Consider the following 25,762-nt stretch of genomic DNA (forward strand, 5'->3'; position numbering starts at 1 on the left):
GGCTAGGAGCAGCAGAGGGACACTGCAGTAAGCACTAGTATTAGTAGTCAGACAGGCTAGGAGCAGTAGAGGGGCCTGCAGTAACACTAGCATTAGTAGTCAGACAGGCTAGGAGCAGCAGGGGGGCTGCAGTAACACAAGTATTATTAGTCATACAGGCTAGGAGCAGCAGAGGGACCTGCAGAAACACTAGTATTAGTAGTCAGACAGGTTAGGAGCAGCAGAGGGGCCTGCAGTAACACGAGTAGTGAGACAGGCTAGGAGCAGCAGAGGGACCTGCAGTAACACGAGTAGTGAGACAGGCTAGGAGCAGCAGAGGGACCTGCAGTAACACTAGTAGTCAGACAGGCTAGGAGCAGCAGAAGGACCTGCAGTAACACTAGTATTGGTAGTCAGACAGGCTAGGAGCAGCAGAGGGGCCAGCAGTAACACGAGTAGTCAGACAGGCTAGGAGCAGCAGAGGGACCTGCAGTAACACTAGTATTAATAGTCAGACAGGCTAGGAGCAGCAGAGGGACCTACAGTAACACTAGTATTAATAGTCAGACAAGCTAGGAGCAGCAGAGGGACCTGCAGTAACACTAGTATTAATAGTCAGACAAGCTAGGAGAAGCAGAGGGAACTGCAGTAACAGTAGTATTAGTAGTTAGACAGGCTAGGAGCAGCAGAGGGAACTACAGTAACACTAGTATTAATCGTCAGACAGGCTAGGAGCAGCAGCGGTAACCTACAGTAACACTAGTATTAGTAGTCAGACAGGCTAGGAGCAGCAGAGGGACCTGCAGTAACACTAGTATTAGTAGTCAGACAGGCTAGGAGCAGCAGAGGGACCTGCAGTAACACTAGTATTAATAGTCAGACAGGCTAGGAGCAGCAGCGGTAACCTAAAGTAACACTGGTATTAGTAGTCAGACAGGCTAGGAGCAGCAGAGGGACCTGCAGTAACACTAGTAGTCAGACAGGCTAGGAGCAGCAGAGGGACCTGCAGAAACACTAGTATTAATAGTCAGACAAGCTAGGAGCAGCAGAGGGACCTGCACTAACAGTAGTATTAGTAGTTAGACAGGCTAGGAGCAGCAGAGGGACCTACAGTAACACTAGTATTAATCGTCAGACAGGCTAGGAGCAGCAGAGGGACCTACAGTAACACTAGTATTAGTAGTCAGACAGGCTAGGAGCAGCAGAGGGACCTGCAGTAACACTAGTATTAATAGTCAGACAGGCTAGGAGCAGCAGAGGGACCTGCAGTAACACTAGTATTAGTAGTCAGACAGGCTAGGAGCAGCAGAGGGACCTGCAGTAACACTAGTATTAATAGTCAGACAGGCTAGGAGCAGCAGAGGGACCTGCAGTAACACTAGTATTAATAGTCAGACAGGCTAGGAGCAGCAGAGGGACCTGCAGTCACACTAGTATTAGTAGTCAGACAGGCTAGGAGCAGCAGCGGGACCTGCAGTCACACTAGTATTAGTAGTCAGACAGGATAGGAGCAGCAGAGGGACCTGCAGTAACACTAGTATTAGTAGTCAGACAGGCTAGGAGCAGCAGAGGGACCTACAGTAACACTAGTATTAATAGTCAGACAGGCTAGGAGCAGCAGAGGGACCTACAGTAACACAAGTATTAGTAGTCAGACAGGCTTGGAGCAGCAGAGGGACCTGCAGTAACACTAGTATTAATAGTCAGACAGGCTAGGAGCAGCAGAGGGACCTGCAGTAACACTAGTATTAGTAGTCAGACAGGCTAGGAGCAGCAGAGGGACCTGCAGTAACACTAGTATTAGTAGTCAGACAGGCTAGGAGCAGCAGAGGGACCTGCAGTAACACTAGTATTAGTAGTCAGACAGGCTAGGAGCAGCAGAGGGACCTACAGTAACACTAGTATTAATTGTCAGACAGGCTAGGAGCAGCAGAGGGACCTACAGTAACACTAGTATTAGTAGTCAGACAGGCTAGGAGCAGCAGAGGGACCTGCAGTAACACTAGTATTAGTAGTCAGACAGGCTAGGAGCAGCAGAGGGACCTGCAGTAACACTAGTATTAGTAGTCAGACAGGCTAGGAGCAGCAGAGGGACCTGCAGTAACACTAGTATTAATAGTCAGACAGGCTAGGAGCAGCAGCGGTAACCTAAAGTAACACTGGTATTAGTAGTCAGACAGGCTAGGAGCAGCAGAGGGACCTGCAGTAACACTAGTAGTCAGACAGGCTAGGAGCAGCAGAGGGACCTGCAGAAACACTAGTATTAATAGTCAGACAAGCTAGGAGCAGCAGAGGGACCTGCACTAACAGTAGTATTAGTAGTTAGACAGGCTAGGAGCAGCAGAGGGACCTACAGTAACACTAGTATTAATCGTCAGACAGGCTAGGAGCAGCAGAGGGACCTACAGTAACACTAGTATTAGTAGTCAGACAGGCTAGGAGCAGCAGAGGGACCTACAGTAACACTAGTATTAGTAGTCAGACAGGCTAGGAGCAGCAGAGGGACCTACAGTAACACTAGTATTAGTAGTCAGACAGGCTAGGAGCAGCAGAGGGACCTGCAGTAACACTAGTATTAATAGTCAGACAGGCTAGGAGCAGCAGAGGGACCTGCAGTCACACTAGTATTAGTAGTCAGACAGGCTAGGAGCAGCAGAGGGACCTGCAGTAACACTAGTATTAGTAGTCAGACAGGCTAGGAGCAGCAGAGGGACCTCCAGTAACACTAGTATTAATAGTTAGACAGGCTAGGAGCAGCAGAGGGACCTGCAGTAACACTAGTATTAGTAGTCAGACAGGCTAGGAGCAGCAGAGGGACCTGCAGTAACACTAGTATTAGTAGTCAGACAGGCTAGGAGCAGCAGAGGGACCTGCAGTAACACTAGTATTAATAGTTAGACATGCTAGGAGCAGCAGAGGGACCTACAGTAACACTAGTATTAGTAGTCAGACAGGCTAGGAGCAGCAGAGGGACCTACAGTAACACTAGTATTAATAGTCAGACAGGCTAGGAGCAGCAGAGGGGCCTGCAGTAACACTAGTATTAGTAGTCAGACAGGCTAGGAGCAGCAGAGGGACCTACAGTAACACAAGTATTAGTAGTCAGACAGGCTTGGAGCAGCAGAGGGACCTGCAGTAACACTAGTATTAATAGTCAGACAGGCTAGGAGCAGCAGAGGGACCTACAGTAACACTAGTATTAGTAGTTAGACAGGCTAGGAGCAGCAGAGGGACCTGCAGTAACACTAGTATTAGTAGTCAGACAGGCCAGGAGGAGCAGAGGGACCTGCAGTAACACTAGTATTAGTAGTCAGACAGGCTAGGAGCAGCAGAGGGACCTACAGTAACACTAGTATTAATTGTCAGACAGGCTAGGAGCAGCAGAGGGACCTACAGTAACACTAGTATTAGTAGTCAGACAGGCTCGGAGCAGCAGAGGGACCTGCATTAACACTAGTATTAGTAGTCAGACAGGCTAGGAGCAGCAGCGGTAACCTAAAGTAACACTGGTATTAGTAGTCAGACAGGCTAGGAGCAGCAGACGGACCTGCAGTAACACTAGTAGTCAGACAGGCTAGGAGCAGCAGAGGGACCTGCAGTAACACTAGTAGTCAGACAGGCTAGGAGCAGCAGAGGGACCTGCAGAAACACTAGTATTAATAGTCAGACAAGCTAGGAGCAGCAGAGGGACCTGCACTAACAGTAGTATTAGTAGTTAGACAGGCTAGGAGCAGCAGAGGGACCTACAGTAACACTAGTATTAATCGTCAGACAGGCTAGGAACAGCAGCGGTAACCTACAGTAACACTAGTATTAGTAGTCAGACAGGCTAGGAGCAGCAGAGGGACCTGCAGTAACACTAGTATTAGTAGTCAGACAGGCTAGGAGCAGCAGAGGGACCTGCAGTAACACTAGTATTAGTAGTCAGACAGGCTAGGAGCAGCAGAGGGACCTGCAGTAACACTAGTATTAATAGTCAGACAGGCTAGGAGCAGCAGAGGGACCTGCAGTAACACTAGTATTAATAGTCAGACAGGCTAGGAGCAGCAGAGGGACCTGCAGTAACACTAGTATTAGTAGTCAGACAGGCTAGGAGCAGCAGAGGGACCTGCAGTCACACTAGTATTAGTAGTCAGACAGGCTAGGAGCAGCAGCGGGACCTGCAGTCACACTAGTATTAGTAGTCAGACAGGCTAGGAGCAGCAGAGGGACCTGCAGTAACACTAGTATTAGTAGTTAGACAGGCTAGGAGCAGCAGAGGGACCTGCAGTAACACTAGTATTAGTAGTCAGACATGCTCGGAGCAGCAGAGGGACCTGCAGTAACACTAGTAGTCAGACAGGCTAGGAGCAGCAGAGGGACCTGCAGTAACACTAGTATTAGTAGTCAGACAGGCTAGGAGCAGCAGAGGGACCTGCAGTAACACTAGTATTAATAGTTAGACATGCTCGGAGCAGCAGAGGGACCTGCAGTAACACTAGTAGTCAGACAGGCTAGGAGCAGCAGAGGGACCTGCAGTAACACTAGTATTAGTAGTCAGACAGGCTAGGAGCAGCAGAGGGACCTGCAGTAACACTAGTATTAATAGTTAGACATGCTAGGAGCAGCAGAGGGACCTACAGTAACACTAGTATTAGTAGTCAGACAGGCTAGGAGCAGCAGAGGGACCTGCAGTAACACTAGTATTAATAGTCAGACAGGCTAGGAGCAGCAGAGGGGCCTGCAGTAACACTAGTATTAGTAGTCAGACAGGCTAGGAGCAGCAGAGGGACCTGCAGTAACACTAGTATTAGTAGTCAGACAGGCTAGGAGCAGCAGAGGGACCTGCAGTAACACTAGTATTAGTAGTCAGACAGGCTAGGAGCAGCAGAGGGACCTACAGTAACACTAGTATTAGTAGTCAGACAGGCTTGGAGCAGCAGAGGGACCTGCAGTAACACTAGTATTAGTAGTCAGACAGGCTAGGAGCAGCAGAGGGACCTGCAGTAACACTAGTATTAATAGTCAGACAGGCTAGGAGCAGCAGAGGGACCTGCAGTAACACTAGTATTAATAGTCAGACAGGCTAGGAGCAGCAGAGGGACCTGCAGTAACACTAGTATTAATAGTCAGACAGGCTAGGAGCAGCAGAGGGACCTGCAGTAACACTAGTATTAGTAGTCAGACAGGCTAGGAGCAGCAGCGGGACCTGCAGTCACACTAGTATTAGTAGTCAGACAGGCTAGGATCAGCAGAGGGGCCTCCAGTAACACTAGTATTAGTAGTCAGAGAGGCTAGGAGCAGCAGAGGGACCTGAAGTAACACTAGTAGTGAGACAGCCTAGGAGCAGCAGAGGGACCTGCAGTAACACTAGTATTAGTAGTCAGACAGGCCAGGAGGAGCAGAGGGACCTGCAGTAACACTAGTATTAGTAGTCAGACAGGCTAGGAGCAGCAGAGGGACCTACAGTAACACTAGTATTAATTGTCAGACAGGCTAGGAGCAGCAGAGGGACCTACAGTAACACTAGTATTAGTAGTCAGACAGGCTCGGAGCAGCAGAGGGACCTGCATTAACACTAGTATTAGTAGTCAGACAGGCTAGGAGGAGCAGAGGGACCTGCAGTAACACTAGTATTAATTGTCAGACAGGCTGGGAGCAGTAGAGGGACCTACAGTAACACTAGTATTAGTAGTCAGACAGGCTAGGAGCAGCAGAGGGACCTGCAGTAACACTAGTATTAATTGTCAGACAGGCTAGGAGCAGCAGAGGGACCTGCAGTAACACTAGTATTAGTAGTCAGACAGGCTAGGAGCAGCAGAGGGACCTGCAGTAACACTAGTATTAATTGTCAGACAGGCTAGGAGCAGCAGAGGGACCTGCAGTAACACTAGTAGTAGTAGTCAGACAGGCTAGGAGCAGCAGAGGGAACTGCAGTAACACTAGTATTAGTAGTCAGACAGGCTAGGAGCAGCAGAGGGAACTGCAGTAACACTAGTATTAATTGTCAGACAGGCTAGGAGCAGCAGAGGGACCTGCAGTAACACAGTAGAGTAGACAGGTTAGTGTGTTATACTCAGAGGCGAGCGCTGACAGTATCGTTATGGTACTATGGCACTTTCCCAGGCAGCCCAGTCAATACTAGTCTTCTATATGAGTCATTCAGCAGTAATGTCAGACTGACAGACTAATGCAGCTCTTCAATACTGATTTGTACATTAGATCAAATCAGGCATACAGTACTGTACAGTCTCTCCCACCAGCTTGCTACTTACTTGGGAACAGCTGTTTGAATATAACAAAAGCCCCTCGAAAATAGCAATACTGGGAATTACCATGAAAGGAAGTAATGAATGGTAACATTACATATAGTTTACACAGCATTCACAGATTAAATGAAAATATACAAGGTTATGTATGGTGTAAACAAACTCTTCCACTTTCTCACACAGATGCAATGGCAAGTAATTGTGTGTGTGTGTGTGTGTGTGTGTGTGTTGAGATGCAGAGAGTCAAGTTTTTCCATTCTGTGTGGCAACGGGCCTTGAGCTGGGGGGGAAATACGGGTAAGACAGTTGATTACCCATGTGTCCTGACCTCTACACTCTAATGTTCTTAAACCCACTGTATGACAACACAGCAACAGATCAGACTGGCCTAGGAACTTTTCACAGACCCTGGCATATAGCCAGCATGTCCTAAACTGGGACCCTGCTGCACCTCTTAACAAGAACTGTAATATCCACTGAGTCCACACAAACATATGCTCTCAAAGTAAGCCTAATACTAGAGTCAGAGATAACCAGGGGAAAGCTAGCAACAGTAAATCAATTGTTAAGTCGTTGAATTAAGCTTCCTGCTTAAGCAAAATAACTAATGATTTAGATTGTCTTCAGATTTCTTTAACTAGTGTGGGTTTTTATCCAACTTCATCTTCCAACAACATATTATCCAAAAATACTACAGGTGTAAGATCCGAATTTGATCACCCTGTTGTTGCAGGAAATGTCCTGCACAGCAGGAAATACAAATGTGTAGTGTATTCAAGGTTATCACAAACTATTTGCAGTATGAACCATAATGGCTTCCACCAGGCAGGCAGATTCAACAAAGATTATATACTGTAGGGTGTCCACCCACCTCTGTCCAAAGTGGGTGTAAACACACTTTGGTGATGAAATTTCACTTATGTTATAAAATACATTTTACCAAGACAAATATGATTCTTCATGTTCTGAATAAATTATCAATATTTAAATAACACATCATTAACATTATATCCAAAAAGTCGGATCTCGTAACCTAATACATCCCATAATAAGCAGAGCTTGAAGGAGCGGTGCCCGTTTCTCGCAGCGGCTTTTAAAGACATGTTGTGAAGCTCATCTGCAAAATTGCGGGTTTCAAAAAGCTAAATTAACACAAGCTGAATTAGATGTAAAAGGCATTGAAAATAAAAAGCTTGCGGTACGCTCAGTGTACCGTTGACGTTTAACAGAGATACGCTTTACGTGAGAAATCTTTGAAAAAGAACAGGAATTTCACATGAATATGAAAAACCTGTACTCCAGGTAAAGTGTAGGTCCCATGTTTCATGAGCTGAAATACATAATCCCATAAATGTTCCATATGCACAAAAATCGTATTTATCGCAAGTTTTGTGCACAAATTTGCCAAGATAATCCATCCACCAGAACTTGTCATCTTTCTACTGGAATCGAGAAGACAATATAGGGGTAAGATAGATATCGATTTTGAGACATGACATGAAGTATTTTCATGTTTTATACTGAACAAAAATATAAAACGCAATATGCAACAATTTCAAAGATTTTACTCAGTTACAGTTCATATAAAGAAATCAGTCAATTGAAATAAATGCATTAGGCTCTAATCTATGGATTTCACATGACTGGGAATACAGATATGCATCTGTTGATCACAGATGCCTTAAAACAACTTAAGAACTCTTAAATCGTGTGGTTATATCCAATATAACTCCAATCCACATGATTAGGTCTGTCTTCTCTATATGACTTCACAGTCTGTTTGGCAGTTTGTTAGAACAATGCTACTGTCCAGATTTTTTTGCATTTCTTTTTCTCTGTCCTCCGTTGATTTAGTCACCATAATTTTGGCCAACCTACAAGGGTTAATAAAAACTTTTGTATGGATTATGATAACCGGTGGTCCAAACCTCGTCTCTTTCTCAGAGGAGTATCTACACAATTTACATATTATTTTACACATTGGTCAAAAGATGCGTTTCTGATTAGACACCCTATATAGACTGACAAGATAAGGGACTGGACTAGAGGTCGACCGATTAATCGGAATGGCCGATTAATTAGGGCCGATTTCAAGTTTTCATAACAATCGGTAATCGGTATTTTTGGCCACCGATTTGCCGATTCAAAAAATTATAATTGTAAAAAAAAAAATCTAAATTACACCTTTATTTAACTAGGCAAGTCAGATTAAGAACACATTCTTATTTTCAATGACGGCCTAGGAACGGGGGTTAACTGCCTTGTTCAGGGGGGATTCATTTTTGCAACCTTCTGGTTACTAGTGTCACATAATCCATGGTGCTGTTGAAAGGACGACCAAAGCGCAGCGGGAATATGGATGCTCATATTTTAATTTTAAAAAAAGGAGTAAAGCATCCACTGAAAAACCCAATAAACAAAACAATGAACAGTACTCACGAAATGACAGTGTAGCAGGCTAAACCAAAAAAAGCAGTGCTCACAACAATTCCCCACAAACACATAGACAAACACACCCAACTAATATAGGACTTCCAATCAAAGGCAACACCACACAGCTGCCTTCAATTGGAAGTCCACCCCAATTACCTCTACATAGAAACACCCAACCTAGACAGAACAAAGAAAACCCAACTTCTTCTGCCACGCCCTGACCAACACTTGTACACCTACTCCACCTGCTGGTCAGGACGTGACATTACCCCCCCCCCTAAAGGTGCAGACCCCGAATGCACCTTCAAAAGAAAAAAACACAAAACACCCAAAACAACCCGAAAATTTCCCCCTAACTACAGGGAGGGAAGGGAGGGTGGCTGCCGTCAACAACGGCACTGTGCTACACCCCCCCTCCCCAACCCACCTATGTTGGAGGCGGCTCAGGTTCTGGCCGTTCCAGGCAGTCCGGCCGCTCGGGGCGGTCCGGCGGCTCGGGCCGCTCCGGCGGCTCGGGGCGGTCGGGCCGCTCCGGCGGCTCGGGGCGGTCGGGCCGCTCCGGCGGCTCGGGGCGGTCGGGCCGCTCCGGCGGTTCGGGGCGGTCGGGCCGCTCCGGCGGTTCTGACGACTGTTGACTGGCGGGCAGCTCTGACGACTGTTGACTGGCGGGCAGCTCTGACGACTGTTGACTGGCGGGCAGCTCTGACGACTGTTGACTGGCGGGCAGCTCTGACGACTGTTGACTGGCGGGCAGCTCTGACGACTGTTGACTGGCGGGCAGCTCTGACGACTGTTGACTGGCGAGCAGCTCTGACGACTGTTGACTGGCGAGCAGCTCTGACGACTGTTGACTGGCGAGCAGCTCTGACGACTGTTGACTGGCGAGCAGCTCTGACGACTGTTGACTGGCGAGCAGCTCTGACGACTGTTGACTGGCGAGGCTGGGTTTACGCACTTGGAGCCTGGTGCGTGGTGCTGGCACTGGGCGTACCAGATTGGGAACACGCACCTCAAGGCTAGTGCGTATGACGGGAAACACCGGACCGTAGAGGCGCACTGGCAGTCTTAAGCGCAGGGTTGGCATCTCCGGTGCTGGCTCGATGCCTATTTTCCCCTGGCACGTGCGGGGTGCTGGTATTAAGCCTACTGGCCTAAAAATACCAGGCCTTACCATGGCACCTACCCCAAAGCACGGGACCTGTCCAGTCTGTTTACTTTTAACAGGGGTACGGGGCGCTGGCCTGGGTCTCCAATCTTGCCCCGTCACACAGCCCTTGTGCCCCCCCCCTAAAAAATTATTGGGGGTGCCTCTCGGTCTCCCTTACCCGACGTGTTCCCCAGTCCTCGCCAGAATTCTTCCGCTGCTTGGTCCTGTGTTGGTGGGGAATTCTGTCACATAATCCATGGTGCTGTTGAAAGGACGACCAAAGCGCAGCGGGAATATGGATGCTCATATTTTAATAGCAGGCTAAACAAAAAAAAGCAGTGCTCACAACAATTCCCCACAAACACACAGACAAACACACCCAAATAATATAGGACTTCCAATCAAAGGCAACACCACACAGCTGCCACGCCCTGACCAACACTTGTACACCTACTCCACCTGCTGGTCAGGACGTGACACTAGTCCAACGCTCTAACCACCTGCCTTACATTGCACTCCGTGAGGAGCCTGCATGGCAGGCTGACTACCTGTTACGCGAGGGCAGCAAGAAGCCAAGGTAATTTGCTAGCTAGCATTAAACTTATCTTATAAAAAACTATCAATCTTAACATAATCACTAGTTAACTACACATGGTTGATGATATTACTAGTTTATCTCACGTGTCCTGTGTTGCATATAATCGATGCGGTGCCTGTTAATTTCTCATCGAATCACAGCCTACTTCGACAAACGGGTGATGATTTAACAAGCGCATTTGCGAAAAAAGCACTGTCGTTGCATCAATGTACCTAAACATAAACATCAATGCCTTTCTTTAAAATCAATACACAAGTATATATATTTTTAAACCTGCATATTTAGTTAATATTGCCTGCTAACATGAAATTCTGTCACTGCTCTTGCGTTCATTGCCTGGCTCATTGCAAACTAATTTGCCAGAATTTTACGTAATAATGACATACCATTGAAGGTTGTGCAATGTAACAGGAATATTTAGACTTAGGTATGCCACCCGTTAGATAAAATACGGAACGGTTCCGTATTTCACTGAAAGAAAAAAAAAACGTTTTGTTTTCGAGATGATAGTTTCCGGATTCGACCATATTAATGACCTAAGGCTCGTATTTCTGTGTGTTTATTATATTATAATTAAGTCTATGATTTGATTGAGCAGTGGTAGGCACCAGCAGGCTCGTAAGCATTCATTCAAACAGCACTTTCGTTTGTTTTGCCAGCAGCTTTCGCAATTCATTGCGCTGTTTATGACTTCAAGCCTGTCAACTCCCAAGATTAGGCTGGTGTAACCGATGTGAAATGGCTAGCTAGTTAGCGGGTGCATGCTAATAGCGTTTCAAACGTCACTCGCTCAGAGACTTGGAGTAGTTGTTCCCCTTGCTCTGCATGGGTAACGCTGCTTCGAGGGTGGCTGTTGTCGATGTGTTCCTGGTTCGAGCCCAGGTAGGAGCGAGGAGAGGGACGGAAGCTAAACTGTTACACTGGCAATACGAAAGTGCCTATAAGAACATCCAATTGTCAAAGGTATATGAAATACAAATCGTATAGAGAGAAATAGTCCTATAATTCCTATAATAACTACAACCTAAAACTTCTTACCTGGGAATATTGAAGACTCATGTTAAAAGGAACAACCAGCTTTCATATGTTCTCATGTTCTGAGCAAGGCACTTAAACGTTATCTTTTTTACATGGCACATATTGCACTTTTACTTTCTTCTCCAACACTTTGTTTTTGCATTATTTAAACCCAACTGAACATGTTTCATTATTTATTTGAGGCTAAATTGATTTTATTGATGTATTATATTAAGTTAAAATAAGTGTTCATTCAGTATTGTTGTAATTGTCATTATTACAAATACATTTTAAAAAACGGCCCATTAATCGGCATCGTTTTTTTGGTCCTCCGATAATCGGTATCGGCGTTGAAAATTCATAATCGGTCGACCTCTATACTGGACTGTTCGAACAATGGGAATAAATGTCCCCAAATGAGGGAGGAGGCGGGATCATTCTAGCCAGGAATTGAGCAAATGTCAGGTCTGCTGAGCGCAAACTTGAACTTTGTGAAAATTCTGTGCAACTTCCGGTGTGCGTTTACTGTGAACACAGAGGCTGTACCCGCTTTAAGTTACAGTTTTAACAGTGGCCAAGTTGCCAACAGTGGCTATTTGATCATAATGTAGGCCTACCAGAGTGACCTACCATCAAAAACAATAGAGAAAACACATAACATAACAGTCGAATATGGAAATAGCTGTTCTATCATTCAGCCTACAGTAGCAGCCAACTTGTGGTGTTCAATGCCTACATTCCATTAGACTTTTGAAAAAAACAAACATTCAGGACTTGACATTAACCTGTTTTGTTTACCTACTTGTCCTTCAGACAAGGGTATGACTGAAAATATTGTGTTTGATGCAAGAAACCACTTTACAAAATACAATTCATTATCACAGAATCAGAGAAATTACGCTACGCTCTGCCTATTGGCTACTTAGCGTATTCAAGACCGTCTCGAAAATACAACACTTCCCCTTTAAGATATAAAAAGCTCTTTACCTGACTCGCTTTTCAAAGATGGCTAGAAATGCACACGTTTTGTGCTCTTGTAGGAAGCAACCACTCCCCCATTGTTGACAAGAAATTAGCTATAACTGGACTAATAACTCACTAACTATCAAGGAATATGAACAAATGTGTACACATGGCTACATGCAGCTCTCACTTTGATCTCAAAACAAGCACATCTACTCACGACCGCTCATGCTGTAGCCTAAACACAGTCCAGTTCAAAGTGAATGGCACAGATCCATATATGGCAATAGCTATTTGCATATCGACCTACTGCAGCTCTGATTGGTTATGGCGCACCAGTCTGTGTAGAGTATGGGCCTGTCAATGCAATAGAATCCTACTCCAATGAGCTCTGCCTACAATAAATTATCTTGCACAGTTAGTTTTACATATTAAATCTAGCCTATTTCGTTTTGTTTCGGTATAATACATTGAAAGTGGCTAATATTGCATTGATTCGATCACAATTCCTACAGTAGAGTGAAACGTTGATAGTGTTAACTAAAACGGGAAAACTGTAGAAAATTGAGTGAAGTTCAATCTCGTGCTTCTCTCCGCCGGCTCATATTTGACTGACCTCCATACCAAAAAATCCCCACTTCCTCTGCTTCACTGTATTTTTGAGCAGACAGATTTTGGGACAGTCATCAAATCAAATCAAATGTATTTATAAAGCCCTTCTTACATCAGCTGATATCTCAAAGTGCTGTACAGAAACCCAGCCTAAAACCCCAAACAGCAAGCAATGCAGGTGTAGAAGCACGGTGGCTAGGAAAAACTCCCTCTCGCTTTGCCGTTTCCTCTCTGGGGGGGGCCCAGAGTATTACCTGGTCAGGTCACATGGTCAGAGAAATCTCTGGGCCCTGTGTATATAATCTCCCATAACAGCAGAACCAATTATTTATATATACACTAGATGATTGATAGGGGGCGCTGTGTTGAAGCCACCATGCCTCCATCTTGACACTCCTCCACCATTGTAATAAGTATTTTTGAGGCTATAGAAATGCATGTATTAATGTCTACATTAGTTTTTGTCACATGTATTCTATTACAGACACCTACTTTTAAATGATATGTGAGCTAAACATAAAAAATATATTTTTTAAAGATATATATATATATATACACTGCTCAAAAAAATAAAGGGAACCCTTAAACAACACAATGTAACTCTAAGTCAATCACACTTCTGTGAAATCAAACTGTCCACTTAGGAAGCAACACTGATTGACAATAAATTTCACATGCTGTTGTGCAAATGGAATAGACAACAGGTGGAAATTATAGGCAATTAGCAAGACACCCCCAATAATGGAGTGGTTCTGCAGGTGGGGCCACAGACCACTTCTCAGTTCCTATGCTTCCTGGCTGATGTTTTGGTCACTTTTGAATGCTGGCGGTGCTTTCACTCTAGTGGTAGCATGAGACGGAGTCTACAACCCACACAAGTGTCACACGTAGTGCAGCTCATCCAGGATGGCACATCAATGCGAGCTGTGGCAAGAAGGTTTGCTGTGTCTGTCAGCATAGTGTCCAGAGCACAGAGGCGCTACCAGGAGACAGGCCAGTACATCAGGAGATGTGGAGGAGGCCGTAGGAGGGCAACAACCCAGCAGCAAGACCTCCGCCTTTGCAGGAGAAGCACTGCCAGAGCCCTGCAAAATGACCTCCAGCAGGCCACAAATGTGCATGTGTCTGCTCAAACGGTCAGAAACAGACTCCATGAGGGTGGTATGAGGGCCTGACGTCCACAGGTGTGGGTTGTGCTTACAGCCCAACACCGTGCAGGACGTTTGGCATTTGCCAGAGAACACCAAGATTGGCAAATTCGCCACTGGCGCCCTATACACACTGCTCAAAAAAATAAAGGGAACACTAAAATAACACATCCTAGATCTGAATGAATTAAATAATCTTATGAAATACTTTTTTCTTTACATAGTTGAATGTGCTGACAACAAAATCACACAAAAAGAATCAATGGAAATCCAATTTATCAACCCATGGAGGTCTGGATTTGGAGTCACACTCAAAATTAAAGTGGAAAACCACACTACAGGCTGATCCAACTTTGATGTAATGTCCTTAAAACAAGTCAAAATGAGGCTCAGTAGTGTGTGTGGCCTCCACGTGCCTGTATGACCTCCCTACAACGCCTGGGCATGCTCCTGATGAGGTGGCGGATGGTCTCCTGAGGGATCTCCTCCCAGACCTGGACTAAAGCATCCGCCAACTCCTGGACAGTCTGTGGTGCAACGTGGCGTTGGTGGATGGAGCGAGACATGATGTCCCAGATGTGCTCAATTGGATTCAGGTCTGGGGAACGGGCGGGCCAGTCCATAGCATCAATGCCTTCCTCTTGCAGGAACTGCTGACACACTCCAGCCACATGAGGTCTAGCATTGTCTTGCATTAGGAGGAACCCAGGGCCAACCGCACCAGCATATGGTCTCACAAGGGGTCTGAGGATCTCATCTCGGTACCTAATGGCAGTCAGGCTACCTCTGGCGAGCACATGGAGGGCTGTGCGGCCCCCCAAAGAAATGCCACCCCACACCATGACTGACCCACCGCCAAACCGGTCATGCTGGAGGATGTTGCAGGCAGCAGAACGTTCATTTAAGACAAAAAAAACCATTTGATTAATCAAATATTTAATCAGTCATCTTCCTCAAATGAAGGGGATGACAGAATCTTTGCGAGAAGGAGGAAAATTACTTAATTGGTCCTCAACTCACAGCTCAGAGACTTCATTCAGGATAAATGGAGTTAGCTCTGAGTTAGCCTGCCCCGGAGCAGGTTAGTTCTGAAGGATTCGTTGCCATAGAAAAGGTGAGCCACTTTCGTGGTACCGGTTATCCCGAATGGAACTCAAGAGTTTACCAAATTTACCTCAGTAACTCCTCAAACTTGATTTGTAGTATAGGGCTCAGATGAAAGGGTCTACTATCCAGCCATCTATCCCTCTTTCAATCTCAAATTCAAGGCAACACACAGTATTATATATAGAGCTATGATCACAAGGAACTCCCATCTCAAATTACTCGAGCAAACAGCAAAACACCACTCTGTCTGACCTAGTTATGTATACTGTATGTAGTAATGTATGTATGCATATAGGTCTGTAATGTCTATGTTCATGTTTTTACATTTTATGTAAATTGTTTAAGTATTTTTGTCTGTAATGTCTTTTTCGTTATGTGTCGGACTAGCTAATGGGGATCCCAATAAAATCGGAAAAATCCAAATATCCGTCCCTCTCACATTTCTCAACTTATCGATCCCTCTCTCGAGTTTCTCAACTTATCGATCCCTCTCTCGCGTTTCTCAACTTATCCATCCCTTTCTCACGTTTTGTTACTCAAGTTATATAATGTGTCAGAAAATTATTTGAGAAATTGTTTCCTTTCCTTGATGCAATCTAGAAGCCTGATGATGCCTGTTCATTCTGAATATGGGGACGGTGTGCAGGGCTAACAGTAACTAGCATAAGTTGTTCTGTACTGTATGTGATGTGTATGTGACAGTGGGTAGTACTCACCGAGCATACGAATGTACAGAGCGGTCTGATCTGAGCTGTCATAAGAGATAGCACCTCGTCTCTGGAGAGAGGAGAGAGAGAAAAAAATGTTGTTTTTTGCTAAACATGAATGCTTCCGAGACAGTCAGTAGAGCACCAGAGAAATGTGTAACGAATGAAATGCAACAGTTGAATAATACAGGTAGTGTTGGCCTACTGGTTACTAAAGTCATTTAGGTGAGGTTCATGTGGTTCATTTTGTTCTGTGGAGGACTGCTAGGCTGCTGAACTGTTGCGTTAAACGAATAAAGAGTTTCCTCATCTGTATGATGGTGCGCGCGCACACACCCACCCACTGTTTATCAGTTTGCGCGGGAAACACGTGGAGAAAGTGTTTGTGTGGTGTGTGAGAGATATTGTGTGAGAGACTGTACTGTGTGTAGAGCAGGGCTTTCCAACCCTGTTCCTGGAGAGCTAGCCTCCTGTAGGTTTTCGGTCCAACCCCAGGTATAACTAACCTGATTCAGCTTATCAACCAGCAAATTAGCAGAATCAGGTGCGCTAGATTAGGGTTGGAATGAAAACATACAGGACAGTACCTCTCCAGGAACAAGGTTGGCGACCCCTGGTGTTGGGGAACATGCTGCTCCAAACAGAGTTGAGTTGTCCATCTGGTAAAACCTTAGACTTAATTACACCTCGTTTCCCCCAGTAATATGCTCCTTGTTACCGTGACAATAGAGCAAAGCTGCTTGCTGATTAGGACAGCAGCAGAAGACACTCCCACTGACTCTAGGTTTACCAAGCACGAGAGATGGAAAGAGAGAGGGGGGAGGAGAGAGAGTGAGACAGACAAGAACATACACAGAAAAAGAGAAAGTGAGACAGACCAGGCATTCCTTCCGACTGGGACTGAGGGTAAGAGTATTCATATAGCCAAAAGATGGAAAACATTGTCTAAATTGAACACAAACGTAGACCTAGGACAATACCAGATCATCCTATGTATATATATATACAGTTGAAGTCAGAAGTTTACATAAACCTTATCCAAATAAATTTAAACTCAGCTTTTCACAATTCCTGACATTTAATCCTAGTAAACATTCCCTGACTTAGGTCAGTTAGAATCACCACTTTATTTTAAGAATGTGAAATGTCAGAATAATTGTAGAGAGAATTATTTATTTCAACTTTTATTTCTTTCATCACATTCCCAGTGGGTCAGAAGTTTACATACACTCAATTAGTATTTGGTAGCATTGCCTTTAAAATGTTTAACTTGGGTCAAACGTGTCGGGTAGCCTTCCACAAGCTTCCCACAATAAGTTGGGTGAATTTTGGCCCATTCCACCTGACAGAGCTGGTGTAACTGAGTCAGGTTTGTAGGCCTACTTGCTCGCACACAACTTTGGAAGTATGCTTGGGGTCATTGTCCATTTGGAAGACCCATTTGCGACCAAGCTTTAACCTGTTGGGGTATAGGAGGCAGTATTTTCACGGCCGGATAAAAACGTACCCAATTTAAACAGGTTACTACTCTGGCCCAGAAACTAGAATATGCATATTATTAGTAGAGTTTGATAGAAAACACTCTGAAGTTTCTAAAACTGTTTGAATGGTGTCTGTGAGTATAAGGGTACTCATATGGCAGGCAAAAACCTGAGAAAAATCCAAGCAGGAAGTGGAAAGTCAGAATTGTAGTTCTTCTTTTGATTCTCTAATCGAACCTACAGTGTCTGTGGGGTGACGTTGCACTTCCTAATGCTTCCATTGGATGTCAACAGCCTTCAGAAAGTGGTTTGAGCATTCTCCTGTCACTGGGCAGATAATAGGAGCTCAGTTACTGAGTGGACTGCCTGGCAACAAAGGGATTGGATATGCGCGGTCACGCGAGCGCACCATTCCTTCTTTTTCTTCTTGAATGAATATGCTATTGTCCGGTTGGAATATTATCGCAATTTTACGTTAAAAATACCATAAAGATTGATTTTAAACAGCGTTTGACATGCTTCTAAGTACGGTAATGGAACATTTTGACTTTTCGTCTCTGGTACCGCGCTCGCGCGGTATGCCTTTGGCTAGTGACCTGAACGCATGAACAAAACGGAGGTATTTGGACATAAATATGGAGTATTTCAAACAAAAACAACATTTCTTGTGGAAGTAGCAGTCCTGGGAGTGCATTCTGACGAAGATCAACAAAGGTAAGACAATATTTCTAATACTAATTCTGAGTTTAGGTTGCCCCGAACTTGGCGGGTGTCTGTATAGCTCGCTGTGATGGCTGAGCTATGTACTCAGAATATTGAAAAATGTGCTTTCTCCGTAAAGCCATTTTAAAATCTGACTCGGCGGTTGCATCCAGGAGTAGTCTATCTATAATTCTTTAAATAATTGTTATATATTTTGTCAACGTTTATGATGAGTATTTTTGTTAATTGATGTGCACATTCACCGGAAGTGGGAATACATTTTCTGAACATCACGCGCCAATGTAAAATGCTGTTTTTGGATAGAAATATGAACTTTATCAAACAAAACATACATTTATTGTGTAACATAATGTCCTAGGAGTGTCATCTGATGAAGATCGTCAAAGGTTAGTGCTTCATTTAGCTGTGTTTTGCGTTTTATTGACACATGTCCTTGCTTGGAAAATGGCTGTGTGATTATTTTTGTCTATGTACTCTCCTAACATAATCTAATGTTTTGCTTTCTCTGTAAAGCCTTTTTGAAATCGGACAATGTGGTTACATCAAGGAGAAGTGTATCTTTAAAATGGTGTAAAATAGTTGTATGTTTGAGAAAGTTAAATTATGACATTTTGTTGTTTTTGAATTTGCCGCCCTGATATTTCACTGGATGTGTCTCGCAGGTGGGACGCTAGCGTCCCACGTAGCCCATAGAAGTTAACTTCCTGACTGATGTCTTTAGATTTTGCTTCAATATATCCACATAATTTTCCTGCCTCATGATGCAATTTATTTTGTGAAGTGCACCAGTCCCTCCTGCAGCAAAGCACCCCCACAACATGATGCTGCCACCCCCGTGCTTTACAGTTGGGATGGTGTTCTTCAGGTTACAAGCTTCCCCCTTTTTCCTCCAAACATAACAGTGGTCATTATGGCCAAACAGTTCTATTTTTGTTTCATCAGACCAGAGAACATTTCTCCAAAAAGTATGATCTTTGTCCCCATGTGCAGTTGCAAACCGTAGACTGGCTTTTTATGGCGGTTTTGGAGCAGTGGCTTCTTCCTTGCTGAGCGGCCTGTCAGGTTATGTCGATATAGGACTAGTTTTACTATGGATATAGATACCTTTGTACCCGTTTCCTCCAGCATCTTCACAAGGTCCTTTGCTGTTGTTCTGGAATTGATTTGCACTTTTCGCACCAAAGTGCGTTCATCACGTGCAGACAGAACGCGTCTCCTTCCTGAGCGGTATGACGGCTGCGTGGTCCCATGGTGTTTATACTTGCGTACTATTGTTTGTACAGATGAACGTGGTACTTTCAGGCGTTTGGAAATTGCTCCCAAGGATGAACCAGACTTGTGGAGGTATATCATTTTCTTTCCTGAGGTCTTGGCTGATTTCTTTTGATTTTCCCATGATGTCAAGCAAAGAGGCACTGAGTCTGAAGGTAGGTCTTGAAATACATCCACAGGTACACCTCCAATTGACTCAAATGATGTTAATTAGCCTATCAGAAGCTTCTAAAGCCATGACATCATTTTCTGGAATTTTCCAAGCTGTTTAAAGGCACAGTCAACTTAGTATGTAAACTTCTGACCCACTGGAATTGTGATACAGTGAATTATAAGTGAAATAATCTGTCTGTAAACAATTGTTGGAAAAATGACTTGTGTCATGCGCAAAGTAGATGTCCTAACCGACTTGCCAAAACTATAGTTTGTTAACAAGAAATTTGTGGAGTGGTTGAAAAACGATTTTTAATGACTCCAACAACTTCCGACTTCAACTGTATAGGCCTAATATGTGTATGTTGGTGCCTGGCCCTACTCAGCAGGTTGCAATAACATGAGGATCTAACGAAGGGATATCCTCAACCCCCTGTCACCCCAGCCTAGATATCACCCACAGACAGACACTCAGGCCTGGGCACGGCCTTGCCTCACCTCCCCTTGCACCACACACCCCCCTCCAAACCTAGTCTCCAGAGAGGTGCGCTCCCACCCTTCTGCATTTGCAGTGAAAGGTGGCAGAGCAAGAGCGGTGTTTATCGGACCATGAGGCATCCTGAAAATCAGTCTTCTCACAAAGATGTATGTAGCGTTCGAATGGTTTGGCCTACAAACTATTATGACCCCTCTATAGAAAGGTGAGTCTCTCACAAACACGTACATGGATGCCCACCAGCCTCACAAGACTATTTTTCCCCCTTAAGTAACCATCTATCTTATGTAACCATACCAAATGAAACATATTGGTGTGCCCTGTAAGAATTTGTCAGCGAGTGGGTAGGCCAGCTCTACCATCCATTCTATTGGGCAACGTGCGATCACTGGAAAATAAACTGGGTGATGTCCATTCGAGACTATCCTACCAACGGGACATTAAAACTGTAATATCTTCTGTTTCACAGAGTCGTGGCTGAACGACAACACGGATATACATTTGGCTGGGTTTTCCATGCATCGGCAGGACAGAACAGCTACGTCTGGTAAGGAATATGTTCCGGGATTCATCCAACGGCATTGAGGAGTATACCACCTCAGTCACCGGCTTTATCAATAAGTGTATCGACAACATAGCCCCCACAGTAGCCGTACATACATATCCCAACCAGAAACCATGGATTACAGGCAACATCCACACCGAGCTAAAGGCTGGAGCTGCCGCTTTCAAGGAGTGAGACAGTAATCCGGACGCTTATAAGAAATCCCGCAATGCCCTCCGACGAACCATCAAACAGGCAAAACATCAATACAGGACTAAGATTGAATCCCACTACACCGGCTCTGACGCTCATTGGATGTGGCAGGGCTTGTAAACTATTACGGACGACAAAAGGGACACCCAGCCACGAGTTGCCCAGTGACGCAAGCCTACCATACGAGCTAAATGCCTTTTATGCTCGCTTCGAGGCAAGCAACACTGAAGCATGCATGAGAGCACCAGCTGTTCCGGACACCGGTGTGATCACGCTTTCCGTAGCCCTAACCCTTAAAAACGGGTCAACATTCACAAGGCCGAGGGACCAGATGGATTACCAGGACGTGTACTCAAAGCATGCATGGACCAACTGGCAAGTGTCTTCACTGACATTTTCAACCTCTCCCTGACTGAGTCTGTAATACCTACATGTTTCAAGCAGACCACCATAGTCCCTGTGCCCAAGAAAGCAAAGGTAACCTGCCTAAATGACTACTGCCCCATAGTACTCACGTCAGTAGCCATGAAGTGCTTTGAAAGGCTGGTCATGTCTCACATCAACACAATCATCCCAGAAACCCTAGACCCACTCCAATTTGCATACCACCCCAACAGATCCTCAGATGACCCAATCTCAATCGCACTCCACACTGCCCTTTTCCACCTGAACAAAAGGAACACCTATGTGAGATTGCTGTTCATCGACTACAGCTCAACGTTCAACACCATAGTGCCCTCAAAGCTCATCAATAAGCTAAAGGACCCTGGGACTAAACACCTCCTTCTGCAACTGGATCCTGGACTTCCTGACGGTCTGCCCCCAGGTGGTAAGGATAGGCAACAACACATCTGTCACTTAGTCCCCTCAACTCCAACACCATCATTAAGTTTGATGATGACACAACAGTGGTAGACCTGATCAGAGAACGATTAAACAGCCTATAGGGAGGAGGTCAGAGACCTGGCAGTGTGGTGCCAGGACAACAACCTCTCCCTCAACGTGAGCAAGACAAAGGAGCTGATCGTGGACTACAGGAAAAGGAGGGCAGAACACACCAAGACAGGTCGTGAATACCTGGCACGACAACACCTTTTCCCTCTCAGGTGACTGAAAAGATTTGTCATGGGTCCCCAGATCCTCAAAAAGTTCTACAGCTGCACCATGGAGAGCATCCTGACCGGTTGTCTCACCACCTGCTATGGCGCTACAGAGGGTAGTGTGTACAGCCCAGTACCTCACTGGGGCCAAGCTTCCTGCCATCCAGGACCTATATACTAGGCTGTCAGTGGAAGGCCCAAATTAATTGTCAGACTCCAAGACTGTTCTCTCTGCTACCGTACGGCAAGCGGTACAGTCTAGGTCCAAAAGGCTCCTTTACAGCTTCTACCCCCAATCCATAAGACTGCTGAACAATTAATAAAATGGCCACTGGATTATTTACATTGACCCCCCCCCGTTTTCTTTTTACACTGCTGCTACTTACTCTGTATTATCTGTGCATAGTCACTTTACCCCTACCTGCATGTACAAATTACCTTCACTAACCTGTACCCCCACACATTGACTAGGTACCCAACCCATTGCCTCGTTATTGTTATTTTGTGTTACTTTATTTAACTATTTCTTGAACTGCATTGTTGTTAAGGGCTCGTAAGTAAACATTTCATAGTAAGGTCTACACCTGCTGTAGTCGGCGCATGTGACAAATAAAATTGGATCATACAAATGGTCCCGGAATTACGTTTACCATGTTACGTCTAGTCTATGAGACCAGGCTGACCACACAGGCCTGTGAAGTCAATCGGCTCCGCGTCATGTGTATCCATGATTTTTATCCATTACCATTCCCTCGGTCATTCGGTCTCACACACACACACACACACACACCTCCCTTTCTCTCCCATCCCCTCTGGGCTTTTCTGTCAAAAGGAAAAATGTAACCCTTTGAAGCCATTTTCTCCCACAATGCAGTATGTGTAGAGGCTGTGTAAACATTCATTTATTGAGGCTTAAAAATCACACATTACAATTAACAAAATGTCTAAGCAGGTTATGGCCTGGTCCTATTGTCAATTGTACCATCTGAAAACACAGTCGTGTAGTAAAGCTATAGTGACCAGTTTACCAACCACTGTCACACACCAGCTTATTTATCACATGCGTCATAGACAACAGGTGTAGACTAACAGTGAAATGCTAACTTACAGGTACTTTTTCATAGAATGCAGAGTTAATAAATACGCAGTGAATGAAACATTTAACACACACACAGAGTAGAAAATAACATTGCTATATACACAGGGAGTGCCAGTAATGAGTCGAAGTGCAGGGGTACGAGGTAATTGAGCTAGCTATAGGTAGGGGTAAAGTGACTAGGCAACAGGATAGATAGACAGCAGCAGCAGCAGCAGCAGCAGCGTGTGGGGAGTGTGAAAGTGTGTATGACGTCAGTATGCATGTGTGTGGGCGTATGTACAGTAGTGTGTGTATGTATTAGGGTGTCATTGTAAGGGTAAAGTCCAGTGTGTGTGCATAGAATCAGTGCAATAAATAAATAAGTCAATGCAGGTACTCCGGGTAGCCATTTGATTGGGGGGGGGGGGGGGGGGGGGTGTAGAAGCTGTTCAGGGTGCGGTTGGTTCCAGACTTAATGCATTGGTACCGCTTGCTGTGCAGTAGCAGAGAACAGTCTTGGAGTCTGACAATTATTTGGGCCTTCCTCTGACACCGCCTGGTATAGAGGTCCTGGATGGCAGAGAGCTTGGCCCTCTGTAGCGCCTTGCGGTCAGATGCCAAGCAGTTTCCATAGCAAGCGGTGACGCAGACAATCAAGATGCTCCAGATAGTGCAGCTGTAGAACTTTGAGGATCTGAGGGACCATGCCAAATCTTTACAGCCACCTGAGGGGGAAGAGGCAATGTCATGCCCTCTTCACAATGGTGTTGGGGTGTTTGGACCATGATAGATCCAATTCTAACCACTTACAAACACAGATAAGTATCAGAGGGGAGAATCTCAATTGCATACTCCTCGTGTCCCCACTCCTCTCCAAACCTATTGGAGAAGATCAGAGAGAGGGACCTCTGGCTCTCATCCAATGGGTTTTGAGGAGGCAAGTAGCGAGGCTGCAAGGAGAATGCAATTGAGATTCTCCCAGGTTTGTTCTCCTACAAGCACACACACACATTTTAGTAATTTACTAGTGAGTGCATACATTTTCATACACACTCTCTCTGGGTGTATCCGTCTCCCTCTGCCCCTCTAAGTCTAAGCTCACATGACGGTGGCAGCCAATCCAAGGCTAATCTTTTACCATCTGGCAAACAGGCTTGATCACGGTAGGTAATGTGGTGCAGTATTTTACTGTCAACACGTCACTGTGTTTACACACAGCACCGCCACTTAGCGTGTGAGTAATAACCACCGTGTGTGGGCGAGGCACTCAGGCATATAGAGAACAGCATCATACTCACAACACAAGGCTGGTAGTCTGATACTACCTTTGGATAAGGGCAAAGTAACATGCCCCGATACCCCACCTCACTGTAAACAGAAACATACTGTACACAACGCTGGCATTGGCTTGGGCAGATGTTTGGGCTTTGTGTGCTAGTATGGTCACTATATCAATGTCACAGCTAAATGTGCAGAGGAACACACAAAGATAAGACACAGACAGGCATAACCAGACAGGCATAACCATACGCAAAGACCCCAAACTAGTGGATATAACCTTCTTACTCACACAGTCACAAAACACACAGAGCTTTAGCTGACATCTGCTGCCGGTGTCTAGGCTGGCCTGTACGGTCATTCATCACGTCAGTTAGCAGCCAACGGGAAGGATTACCCTCTACTCTACTAGAGGTCACAACCCCAGCACACACACGTCAAACAGGACAGGAGGGGTGTATACACACATCCAGTACAGGTCAAAAGTTTGGACACACCTACTCATTCAAGGATTTCTTTATTTAGACTATTTTCTACATTGTAGAATAATAGTGAAGGCATCCACACTATGAAATAACATGAAAACTGGTAACCAAAAATAAGTGTTAAACAAATCAAAATATGTTATACTTGGAGATTCTTCGAAGTAGACACCCTTTGCCTTGATGACAGCTTTGCACACACTTGGCATTTTCTCAACCAGCTTCACCTGGAATGCTTTTCCAACAGTCTTGAAGGAGTTAGCACATATGCTGAGTACTTGTTGGCTGCTTTTCCTTCACTCTGTGGTTCAACTTATCCAAAACCATCTCAATTGGGTTGAGGTCAGGTGATTGTGGAGGCCAGGTAATCTGTCGTTGCACCAATGTGTACCTAACCATAAACATCAATGCCTTAAAATCAATACACAAGTATATATTTTTAAACCTGCATATTTAGTTAATATTGCCTGCTAACATGAATTCCATCACTCTCATTCTTGGTCAAATAGTCCTTACACAGCCTGGAGGTGTGTTGGGTCATTGTCCTGTTGAAAAACAAATGATAGTCCCACTAAGCACAAACCAGATGGGATGGTGTATGGCTGCAGAATGCTGTGGTAGCCACACTGGTTAAGTGTGCCTTGAATTCTAAATAAATCACAGACAATGTCACCAGCAAAGCACCCCCACACCATCACACCCGCTCCATGCTTCATGGTGGGAATCACACATGCAGAGATCTGTTCACCTACTCTGCGTCTCACAAAGACACAGCAGTTGGAGCCAAAAATCTCAAATTTGGACTCATTGTTCTAATGGCCATTGCTTGTGTTTCTTGGCCCAAGCAAGTCTCTTCTTATTATTGGTGTCCTTTGGTAGTGGTTTCACAGAGTCTCCTCTGAACAGTTGATGTTGAGATGTGAACTCTGAAGCATTTATTTGGGCTGCAATTTCCGAGGCTGGTAACTAATGAACTTATCCTC

General features: G+C 45.0%; 1 protein-coding gene across 2 annotated transcripts in view; it reads right to left on the minus strand.

The window, feature by feature from the left end:
- LOC106579529 (high affinity 3',5'-cyclic-AMP phosphodiesterase 7A) overlaps positions 1 to 25,762 on the minus strand; it is a 53,097-nt gene that overhangs the window by 20,267 nt on the left and 7,068 nt on the right. For both annotated transcript variants that reach the window (XM_014159525.3, XM_014159526.3), the window contains exon 2: positions 15,969 to 16,029. In XM_014159525.3, coding sequence (XP_014015000.2) covers positions 15,969 to 16,029 — 61 coding nt within the window. The remainder of the gene's footprint in view (positions 1 to 15,968; positions 16,030 to 25,762) is intronic.

The sequence above is a fragment of the Salmo salar genome, chromosome 19, assembly GCF_965601325.2.
Source record: "Salmo salar chromosome 19, fSalSal1, whole genome shotgun sequence".
Taxonomy (NCBI): Eukaryota; Metazoa; Chordata; class Actinopteri; order Salmoniformes; family Salmonidae; genus Salmo; species Salmo salar.